The sequence below is a fragment of the Puntigrus tetrazona genome, unplaced genomic scaffold (genome assembly GCF_018831695.1).
Source record: "Puntigrus tetrazona isolate hp1 unplaced genomic scaffold, ASM1883169v1 S000001170, whole genome shotgun sequence".
In the NCBI taxonomy this organism is placed as follows: Eukaryota; Metazoa; Chordata; class Actinopteri; order Cypriniformes; family Cyprinidae; genus Puntigrus; species Puntigrus tetrazona.
Window position 1 is genome coordinate 387,404 of NW_025048756.1, and position 12,153 is coordinate 399,556.

At 37.2% G+C, this 12,153-nt stretch overlaps 1 protein-coding gene across 4 annotated transcripts in view; it reads left to right on the forward strand.

The window, feature by feature from the left end:
- The first annotated feature begins 287 nt into the window (after positions 1-287).
- Positions 288-12,153, forward strand: part of col21a1 (collagen, type XXI, alpha 1) — a 52,471-nt gene continuing 40,605 nt past the window's right edge. The window contains exons 1-10 of one of the 4 annotated variants that reach the window (XM_043234594.1): positions 288-492; positions 3,273-3,347; positions 4,096-4,226; positions 4,479-5,039; positions 6,214-6,379; positions 6,468-6,699; positions 7,420-7,593; positions 10,465-10,542; positions 11,104-11,112; positions 11,960-12,043. In XM_043234594.1, the coding sequence (XP_043090529.1) occupies positions 4,127-4,226; positions 4,479-5,039; positions 6,214-6,379; positions 6,468-6,699; positions 7,420-7,593; positions 10,465-10,542; positions 11,104-11,112; positions 11,960-12,043 (1,404 nt within the window). In that variant the 5' untranslated portion in view covers positions 288-492; positions 3,273-3,347; positions 4,096-4,126. The remainder of the gene's footprint in view (positions 493-3,272; positions 3,348-4,095; positions 4,227-4,478; positions 5,040-6,213; positions 6,380-6,467; positions 6,700-7,419; positions 7,594-10,464; positions 10,543-11,103; positions 11,113-11,959; positions 12,044-12,153) is intronic. The other 3 variants (XM_043234597.1, XM_043234595.1, XM_043234598.1) reach the window with 3 other exon arrangements.

A 12,153-nucleotide genomic window follows, 5' to 3' on the forward strand; every position in this document is an offset into this window, starting at 1 on the left:
AATCTGAAAATGAAAAACATATTGTAAGATGCAACAAACAGACAACAACCTTCCGCCTTGTATGTTAGACTTAGAGAATGTGAAAGCATGTTCTCTTATCTAATCTTCTGGCTCATTCCTAAAACCCCCCTCACAATATTTATCCCCTCAGCTGTCATACACAATCCCAACCTTGGAAGAATATCGGAATTACTGTAATTTTCCTTCTGCTTCCACAAAAAGGGGGCTGACTCCTTTTCTCTTCTATTTAGTAAAGTTCTCTTTATCTGCGTCTTATTTCAACCTCTGTAACCAAAAGGGAGCGAGAGAGAGTGAGTGAGTTTGTTGGAAGGTGAATGGAGAGGGCAGGCTTACATCTGCAACTCTGCAGCCTCCTCAAACCCACCTCCTCCAACCCTGCGCTTTGCACAGCCCTGACCATGAGACACCAGACAGTGTGAGTGAGGGGGATTTTATTCAATAAGAGTCCAGCTCCGTGCACATCGAACTCTGGTAAACCTTTGTCTTTTCTCTCTTTATCCATTATGATGCATTGATTCTCTTGAGTGTTGTGTTATTTGCACTTTTTCCTTTGGCTGCAACCAGCATGCATAAGATACTGTTTCACATCTCATTATCTTACGGCTACCCCAACAGATGAGGTCATTGTAAAAAAAAATGCTTGTTTGAAATTCATCCAGGGCTTCTTCTTGCAAATGGCATTTTTTATTTGATGAGGGTGTGATGTTATCTGTTCAGTGGTGAGTTGATTCGTTCCCTTTAGAGAACATAAAAAAAAATGCAACAGAAAATTAGAACCTAGAACCTTGCGTCCTTTTTTATGTGCAAATCTTCACTCGTGCAGACAACCTGCATGGTGAATTTATTAGCAACGGTTATCAGTTCCTGACTTGTGCCACTGTCACGAGTGAGGAATGAATGGAATTGTTAACAGGGCTTTGACCAGCACCCGATCCAGGGGTAAATGTGCAGACAAGTTATTCATTCTAACTGAAGGAACAATGTAGTCTTCTTTAACTCCTAAGTGTTGTGTTCCCTCGTTTGGGTAACAGCAGTGATTAAAAAAGGCTGCACAGAAAAGCTGGAAGAGCATCAAAAGAGAGAATCTCCAGCAAACCGTTTGTGACTAAGACATGCATATTGATCACGTACGTAACTTGGTGGAAATTCCCTTGTAACAGCTCTGTCCTCAGTAGACTGTTGCCTTTACGGTCTTGATTATGTGAAACAATTTCAGTGGTCTCTCTTGGCTATATTTCATTGGAGCCTGAGGAACTTGGCCCCCCATTTATTTTCCCCTCATGTTGGCAAACTAATTGAACATGCCTTACAGCAGTTGTTGATTTTGGTATCGAAAAGCACTGCATTACAATAGCACATTTATAGCTGTGCAATGGAAAACAGGCAGAAAGGTTTTACTAAGACAATGGCTGCCAGTTAGAAAACATGGAGATAACTGATCCAAGACAAGCCATACACAATAAATCAAGAGTAACTACAGATGTGCAGCGAAATTAGAGCTACACGAAAAATGTCTTTCCTGGGAAACCGACTAAATAAAGCATACATATTTGGTGGTCTTCTGGCTTAGGATACGGAGAGGTTAACACCTCATCTGGAAGACAGGGAGAAATCAGCTGTTCAAAAATGTTTTCCTGCCTCCCACATCCAGTTGGACAAAACCCATCAACGTGAAATAAATCTTAAACAAGTATCACTACAAACACAATGAATTATTCGCTCTGAAATTCCACTGAGATTTAAATGTCATGTTTTGGAAGATACTTGCTGAGGATACATTTGGCTAAATTGAAAGGGGCAGTCCTTTTTCATAGCGGAGAATGTTTAAACACGTCGCATTCCAGCTACATTACCATTCCAAAGTCTCCTTCATCTTGACCTGGGACTGGAACCATAAACTGTCTGGAGGTCCCCAATAACTTCCAAGGTCAATGAGAAGGTCATGGTGCAGAGAAAAGCCATATGGCTAGAGGTACAGGCTGGCAGACACACATGTCTTTCCAGTTTTTGTGCAGGACTTGTAGTCATTAATTCCACGAAAGTAATGGTGCATTACCAATTTCTCTCTGCATCATCCATTTTTCTTTTTTTTTTTTAGTCTGAAGTTGCTTTGGCTTTGTCACATGAACATGAGCTTGGTCATTTTCCAGAACTACAATTTCACTGGCAGAAAAATGTCCAGTTCCAAGGAATAGTGTGTGTGGGTGTGTGGGTTTGAGCGCTTTGCATGCAGACATGCTCATGAAAATAGTGGAGCATTCCATATACCTCCCCTTGTGCTGGGCTTTGCGAAGCACTACATTGAGGGCTAGATCCTGCATTGCTGTCTTATGATACACCTACTGGTCAAAGACTGGAAAACCCCAGTCATATAACTAGCCAAGGTTGAGGGATGTATAAATTTTACTCATGTTCCATTCATGCTAAGATCTCTCAGCTGGTGAGGATGGTAACTTGCATTGGGAATCTTTGTTTGACCGCAGCAATCAGTAGGCCAAAAAACACCCCCACCCCTTCCAAAGGGAGCATATCTGGTCTTCATTTATTATGGTGTTTTTTTTATAATGTCTGCATTTCTCTCTCTTTCTGGAAACAGCACACAGTTTCCAACAAGAGCCAGAGTTAGATGAAGAACTATTTTAAAATGTGACATGATTCTACTTGGTGAGACTGCGAAACAAAACAAAAAAAAACATACACACACACCTCAATATATGTAAATGTTACCATTTCAAAAGTATAGCTAAAATATGCATTTTAACATGATTTTAATGTGAACATTTTAGTCATGTTGCCATGACAACATGACAACTGTGCAGACTGACTACAGAAATGACAATAACCTTACATCTTAAGTAAGTTTCAACAGAACAATGAATGAAAGCGTTTTCGTATAAGTATAAACGTTACATTCTACTTTTAAAGTGCCCCATTTTTAAGGCTCCTAGTATTCTTTTGAAAGCTTTCTTACATGCATGCAAGGTGAAAAAATGATTTTGTTTTCTCAAAATATGGATTTACTATCATCTCATTTTCCAGCAGTTCTCAAACGATTTGTTCGAAACATTTCTAAGATTCAGTCTCTCTAAAGGCCTCCTTTCTGAGAAACTACTCTGACTGGTCAATTGGCCCAGTCTTTTGTGATTGGTCTCCCGCGTACAACATGTTGGAAACAATAGGCCCATTGCCATAGTTCGGTATTTTGAACGTGCGCTAGAAATATAAGCATCTAATATTTATCATACTTACAGGTTGTGATTCAGTGGAGCCCCTGGTCGAAATAAACTGGGTCAAGTTGTTCGTGGGCCTGCCAACGTAGAACATAGGTGGGAATTATGCAAATGTTTTACCCTGTGACTTGTAGCCATCACAGAAGTGGGATTTAAACTTATTACTAATGACTCATTTAGGCTGTATAGTGTCAATTCTTTATTTTGTGAGACAATAACTTTATTTATCATGCACTTTTGGATTTACAACTTTGCAGATCGTTTACATTCACATACTATTATAGATACATTATACACTGTATGAAAATATCGGAAACGCCATAATAGGGACACTTTAAAAGCTGCAAATACATTGCAAGTGCCTCAGTGTGAGCTTAAGTTTTGCTTTAAGGAGGCAAGAACGGGATTTATTTTTTGCTGGTATTCACAATTATGCCACAAATGCTGCTTATTCAGCTTAACTCTGTTCTATAAGATCCTGAATATTTAGTTAATTGGACAGTTATTAACTGTATTAACTGTACAAAAGATTGCACAATATGCCCTTTTCTCATTCAAGTGATACAAAACGGGTGCACATAACATTCATTTCCTTTTTTTGATTTTCATATCCAAACCTAGAATTGCACAACCATCTTTGTTAGCATGGACTAAATTAACCGCATTGTATCTTATGTGCAACAATAAAACTACAGCTCAACTGTTTTGATTGTGATGTTTACATTGATTACAAAAAGCATGTCATTCATTTAACAAAACTATTAAAACTAAACATCTGCAAAAATAAATTGCATTCATGTGAAGACATCTAAGAAATGCATGTCTTATCTTCATTTCTCTTCAGGTGCTAAACTGGAGCTTGGTACTTCAGGAACATGGGTTGCAAAATGAGATCCATGCATTTTGTGTTTTGGTGTTTTTACTTCATGATCCTTCACTTGTTTTGCACAGCACAAGATGAGGACATGAGATTAAGTAAGCGTGCTTCTTTCATCTTCATCAGTGTATGTTGCATGAAGACTATTGACTCAGATAACATCATCTAATGATGCAGTGTTCATTGTGGCTGTCTTAATACAGAGCAAATGCAACAATTTCTACAAATCCTTTAGACCATTTTGGTCTTCCAATAAGAAACACAGGGCATACTGTCAATAATTTTACTGAAGATACAAATTAGGGTCAACTCATGCAGTACAAAATCTCGTCTTCGTTCCACAATTTCAGGTTGTAGGACAGCACCAAGTGATTTAGTATTCATACTCGATGGATCATGGAGTGTGGATGACATAAACTTTGAGATTGTTAAACGGTGGCTGGTAAATATCACCATGAGCTTCAACATCGGTCAGAAGTTCACCCAGGTTGGGGTGGTACAATATAGCGATGACCCCTTCTTGCATATACCCCTGGGAAAACATTTCTCAAGCAGTGACCTCATCAAGGCCATGGAGTCCATAGAATACATGGGTGGGAACACAAACACAGGAAAGGCTATCAAGTTTGCCAATGACAAACTCTTTGCCTTGTCTGAGAGAGGTCCGAATGGCATTGCAAAAATCGCTGTGGTACTGACGGACGGGAAGTCACAAGATGAAGTGCTGGCAGCTGCAGAAGCTGCGAGGAAAAAGGGGATAATTCTCTTCGCAATTGGAGTCGGTTCTGAGACCGAAGAGGCAGAGCTCAGGGCCATTGCCAACAAACCATCCTCAACCTATGTTTTTTCTGTGGAAGATTATAAAGCTATTGCGAAGATCCGTGAAGTTATTAGGCAGAAGCTGTGTGAAGGTAAGCCTTGATGCATTATTATTCCCTGTCTCTAAGCTTTCATATTTCAGTTGCTACATTTTCAAATTCATTTGTGCAATATTTTTCACATGTCACAATGAAATTACACTGACCTTGAGCTTCTGCAGGGGAGCTGGATTTTTTGCATTACCATGCTATCTACCAGTGGAGACAGGTTTACGGCATCTTCGTGTTTTAGTTGCATGCATAATTTGCTTCTCTCATTTCAATGCACGGATCACAGTTTGATTTATATCCTACAACATCCAGTTGTTCTAAGTTCAACAACGTGGCTGTAAATTGTCCAAAAGTGTGAAATCAGGATCATGCATTGCTGAGTTTGTTTCAAAGATTGTGACATCAATTTCCAGCAAGCTTACAAACAAGCCAGTTCAATTGTTTGAAAGTTCTGCAAAAGGCCAGTAATTCTGAGATGTTTATACACTGCTAATCCAATTTTGGCAGATGCAAATGTCAAGTTTGTATAGTTCTCTCCAACCAAAATTATTTCATTACTGTGAGGTATGGATTGGATTTGCAGTTAAGCAGAAGTAGCACAATATTAAGCATAACAATGGATGAAAATAAGTGATCAGATGCCAGAACTGGTCATCGACAAGTCTTGAAAAGGGGAGAAAGCCTATTTCTCAAGGCGCTTTTCTGTTCTAACAATAGATTACTCAGCAACAACTCTACGCAGACTTGTTAAAAAGCGAAAATAAAAACTGGAGTGCAATATAGCCATTAGGTTGGAAAAACTGCCCTACATAAAACTTTGCTAAGACTCCTGAAGCTCGTGATAGAAAGTTTTTTCTGGACACTGGAAAAGTTAATGATTAAGGCACTTTATGATAGAAGAGGTCATCTCTTGTCTGGTATTTGCAATGGCGGGGACATTCTTTAGCTGGACTGCATATTTGCTCAATGTCCAGCGTTCCACGCCAAGGTCTTCCTACTATTTTTTTTTTAGACTAGTCTTTAAGCCAAATAAAATAAACCACTACATTCCATAAATATTTAACCCTTTCTGGCTATTTTTCTCATTGTGATGTTAATATTAAAGCCAATTAAATGCAGACATTATATTTTAGTGATTAGTTTGTTCATTTAGATTCATGCACTATTTGTTGCTTTGTGGCAGCTCACCTTGTTTTATCCATTTAATTTACCATAGAGACTGTATGTCCAGCAAAGATTCCAATCAATTCTCGAGATGAGAAAGGATTTGACATACTCCTCCATCTCAACTTGGCTAAAAAAGCTAAAAAGACACAAGGATCTTTTTATGGCAGCAAAGCCTACCAGGTGACATCCCGAGTTGACTTGAGTGAGAGCACCAGGTAAAATTACTTTTGGTATCAAGCTTGTCTGTTCTAGAAAGTAAAGTCTTTTCAAAGTCAAACAGTGTCTTCATCTTAATGTCCGTAGGATGTTATTTCCAGGCGGACTTCCACCATCCTATGTATTTGTGGCCACTTTGAAGTACAAGGGCTCTGTGGTTATGGAGGAATGGGATCTATGGCGGATACAGACTAAGGATGAAAAGCCTCAAATGGCTGTTTCTTTAAATGGTCTGGACAGAACATTGATGTTCACCACCACCACAAGCAGCACACCAAGTGGAACTCAAACTGTGGTCTTTACTAAACCACCTGCTAAGGTAATACACAGCTTGAAAGAAAAAGTCTGAAACAGTTCATGCACTTGCAATCCTAATTAGTTAATTCCCTTACCACAAAATATACCTAAAAATTCCATGCTGAAAAGATAAGCATGGTTTGTCATCTGCTTACTGAATTTTGTGTTCTGGATGTTTGAAGTCGCAAATTAATGTGCTGCTGTCTTAATGCTTCTGCGGCACTAGATTCACCAAAAACACCATGTATGTTGCTTAAGGTTTTGGTCCACTAGCTATATCAGCACTAATGCAGTCTGGAAAGTCTGGTTGTGAGTGCACACAAATAAACAATTTGCCTCTATCTGTCCTGAAATGAGCATGCTACTGTTCAGTTTCTGCACTCCACACAGACACTTAACAGCACACATATTTCTAGAGTAACATCAGATTGAGTGGCCATGTAAAGTTGCTGCTACTAACATATTTCAGATAAAGTGAGTTTTGATGTCCTGTTCAATGTATTACCACACAGACCAGCGATGTCAATGTAAATTTGTATTAATTTATTTTTTCCTCGACTAATAAAATTTTGGTCAACCAAGCTTTTCTAGTTGACTAGCGGTTAGTCAACTATTAGAGGGCAGTCCTAATTTGAAATGTTCTCAACGGCTTATATAGTCTTATTTATTTTATATGAGCTTAATGTAGTTATGGAAAGATTGTTAATAGTATAAATCTGCATCTTCTTTATGTATTTCACAGAAACTATTTGATGAAAAGTGGCATCAGCTGCGTCTTCTAGTGACAGAGGAAGATGTCACTCTTTATGTTGACGATTTGGAAATCGAAACCTTGGCACTGGAGCCTCCTGATGGTATTTTTATCAATGGAAAAACTCAGGTTGGGAAGTACGTCAGCAAAGAAACAACTGTACCTGTAAGTATGCCAATGATTTTTTGGATTCCATTCTACAGACCAGTCATTTCTTGGCATAAACAACAATAAAATATACTATATTGAAAATCTCACCTAAATCTCATTCAAATAACTCATTTAATTCAATTAAATCATTATAAGTGAAAGGCCAATATTAACCCTCTAAAATGTGAGTACATCATTAACATGTCACTTTTGAATAGAGAAAAATTCCAATGCTTAAAATGGCCGATCAAACACAATAAGCCCTGCCTTCTAAATAAAATATCCAATCGCTGTTCTGTGCCTAGGACTCCGCATGCACACTTCTGATCTCGCCGAAAAAATAAGCTTTTTATAATGCTACTTGAGCAAAAGAAACAACTATTATTGCAAATCACTGGTGATTTCAAATATAACATTTAATCGTAAGCTTAGTGAACAGTTTGGTATAATTTGATGTTTTCCAATTCAAAGAGATAGGAGCTGCACTCCCGAGAGGCACTTCAACGAAGGCCGCCGAGTGATAAGACTTTGACTAAGCGGAAGAATTATTCATTAGCAGCAAGATGGATGGATAGCCCTAACCTATTACAATACACTAAAGTGTTAAAATGATACAAAAAATGATAAAAAAAACAACCAAATCTGAGTCAATTTGGCTAGCCAACCATGGGTAGTTTTTACATAACTAGGTTAGATTAAATGTGACCTAACATGCTGGGTTTAATATAATCTTGGAAAGATTGGAAAGCCTGAACCAAATACACTTGCACAAATACATGAAGTAAGGCCCAGTATTAGAATTAATGGTTATTTAGCATTTTTCAAAGCATTTTTCTATTTTATTTACAGTTATGCTGTTTCTGGGTGTTGCTACTGTAGTCATTAGGGTTGGGTACCGAAACATGTAAAAGTAATAAAACAGATTTCGGTTGCCTCAATCCAGTAACATTTAAATGCCTGAGCTGTCGATTTCTGGTTTTCCGAGAGGAACGTACCATTAAAAAAACCTAAACAATACCCAACCCCAGAAATCATTCTGTTATTTCGAATTTTTCAACCCATTTTAGGTTCATTTGAATCTAGCAGTATATTGATTTTTAGAAAATAACTAGTTATATTAATTGAGTTAACCCTAGATGTGGTTAACCCTGAATTAACCAGGTTAAACAATGCAGTTGTATTTTAATATATTTGAACTAATCTAGGGTCGTAACTATGATTATTTTGATAATCAAGTAATCTACTGATCATACAGATTTTTTAGTAACAGTAACTTTAGTAACTTTAGTATGAGTAATGATAAGGCAGTAATAGCCTAATTGGCCTAATTGGCTCAAATAAAATATCAAAACCAAGTAATTACAGCGTTTTAATGAACAACACTGTTAAAATACACAATTTAAAATACCTATACATGATATGAACATAAAAATAACGTTATGTTATGTATCAATCAATCAATGAATCAATCACTTTTATTTATATAGCGCTTTTAACAATACAGATTGTATCAAAGCACTGAACTGAGAATAGATTAATGTATAATGACAAAATTAAACACTTTATTTTTTATTAAATGCAGAGAGGGTCTCTGTAATCAAATTGACGATAACTGCTAGAAGATGCTCTCTTCTGACCAGACGACCAGCACTTAATTTCCAGTTCAATTTTAAAGGCAGCTATGTCAGATTGTGTAAATGACTTATTGTGTGTGTGTGTGTGTGTGTGTGTGTGTGAGAGAGTGTGGGTTAGTATGTATTATAACAAATACCTGCAGAGGGCACCAACGATCTGCTGACGTTTCACTTTACAGCGTAATTAAACGACTTTTAAATCCATTAAATGTTAATATTTCGCCAAATGCAAACTCAGAAACATTTATTTTGAAATCGCGATTTTACAATAAACGGCATGTATTAAATGGATTAGAAATAGGTCGATGTATTCTTCTGGGTTGGCAAAGGTTTAATACACACAGGAGACAATACAGTTTTCCCTAATGAACGATAAGCATTTTAGCATACGCAGTTGAAGAGTTTAGCTTCTTTTACACACGGTCTTTAACTTGCTGATAAATTACCAGCATGTTTACACATTAAGAGATCATGATAATACAGGTAAACTTGTATTATCAATCATATCGTTTATATTGTGATGACATACTTACTATGAGCTTTTTACAGAGCGCCGCTGCTTTTTAATTAGTTCTTCAATGTAAATATTTGCAATATGGCGACAAGCTTCTCTATTCATCAGGGCTGACTCTGCTATTGGATAGCGTCTTTTGTTCATAAGAGCATAACGTTCTGATTGGCTAGTAATGTCAGTTTACTCCTCTCATAACATTGGTAGGTGAACTCATTAACTCAAAAGTGATATCACAATGTTTTTTTTTAAACATGGTTATTTTTTTCTGCAGCCAAATGCTGCATGCCGAAGATAAGGCAAAAATGTCGGAAAACTTTAAGGCCTGGTAAACTAAGAAAATAAATTTGCGATTCTATTGACAATATGTATGCCCATCCAAAACGCTAATTCTCATCCCTAATAAAAACAAAAGAAAAAAGTAAACACATGATATTGGTTTTGATACTTCTGGTGTATAATGTTAACAAAATGATGACAAAGCATATTATACAATTTTATGAAGGAATATTGGAAGTTATTGGAATATTTGTGTATTTGTGATCTTTTGCCAAAGAATAAACATAACATGGAACATTTTCAACATGTGCAACACAGCAGTGTTTCTGTGGAAAAGCAGACAGCATGTCATGTTGACACCAAATGTGTTTTATATGTAACAGGGAGCACCTTTTCCCCTTTTCCCCAGCCCCGGGCCTTGACTTTTCTAAAACCCTCCCCTCTGTCTCTCTCCCTGAACAGTTTGAAATACAAAAACTCAGAATCTACTGCGACCCTGAGCAGAATAACAGAGAAACAGCCTGTGAAATACCTGGAGTTGTGAGTACCAGAATCTTGGATGTTTCTGTTTTGGCCCATTCAAATATATTCCGGCTATTAATGTCATATTGTATTAAGAGTGACTTGATATTTAAAATAGTTTATCTTATTATCAGACGACCCTGTCTTTAGAAACTGAGAAGTAAAACAGTAAACCACAGAAGACTGTGTTTTTTTGTGTTCAGTATAATTCCAGTCCATCGTTTTGGAATGTTTTTAATGTACCATTCTTGTCTAATTTGTTCAATTTCACTTGCAAAATAAAAGAGTCTTCTCAGTTTCAAACAGAGCATGATATTTGCTCAGAACGGTTTATTAGAAAGTCAATCACGTCTTTGTGAAACACTGGCTTTGTCATTGTTCTCAGTTCACTAACTCAATTTGCTCTTTCAGGCGCACTGTTTAGAGATGTGGGGCATTTATAAACACTGTGGCAAACACTTTATTTCACATCATTTTCCTTTTCTGCTTGCGCATGTTGCAGTAAAGCCTTGCATCTCTGAGCTAAGTTACGATTTTTGCCGCAGCCCCTTTACGTATTTTCACTCCTTTTATTTTTAGGACGGAGAGGTATGTACATTTGAAGATGGCTTTGCTCGCTTTCAAAAGTAACTGCTAATCTCATTTTGAATTGCAGAGGTAAGATTTGCCTCATGTTTTTTGGAGAATCTAAGTATTGTCATAGCTGGAAAAATCTTGCAGTGGACTGTCAGCAGCTTTGGGAATGAATGGCTGAATGATGCTGCTGTGAATCTTATTACTGACAAAAGCATTCAGTCAAACCGCTTGAATAAAACGACTTTAGCAATACCATACTACTCTGTACTTTAAAGCGTACCGTAGTACTATGTAAAGGTACTATGTCAAAAAATCATAGAAATGTCATGGTACTTTTCGGGCATATCATTTGGTGGCTTAAAGTCATTTTCATGTTAGGCACAACTAAAGTTTGTATCTATCGGTAATTAATTATTTTGTTAACTGCTGTGATTTTATGTAAGTGGCAGACTGCTGTTGGGGAGGGATTATTGTCTCGTCCTCATGCCAGTCATTTGTTGTTATATTGATTCAAGACTATAAAGTCACATGAACTAAAAAAAACAATGATGCGCATACATAAACCAATCGCAGTGCAATGTTCCATAAAAATAAATAGTTTATTTAGATTTAATGCTGACTTTAAAGCACCTTACATCAATGTCAGGTTCAACAATTATGTTGTGCTGCATTTCTGCTGCTGTCATTTGGCTATTTTAGAACTACTGGGCCTAACTGCTGAACAAAAATGGCTGCCATGAAATGAGAAATTGTATGCTTATTTCGGTTTCGCCACAAAGTTAAGCTTAGAGGATTATGTCTGACACTTTAGGTTTTACAAAATGCACCATAGTAAAACAAGTTTTTTTTTTTTCTTCAGTGTGCTAATGGACCAGGTGACATTGATCCAACCCCAGAGCCATGCATCTGTCCACCTGGGCCAGCTGGTGCAACAGGAATGAAGGTACAACAATCTTTCCCTCTATCCCTTTGGTCAGGTTATTAAACGGCACAGCTTATATAATATCTTCATTACATCAGAAGTCAATGCATAAAAGGCAAGTTTGAAGTTTA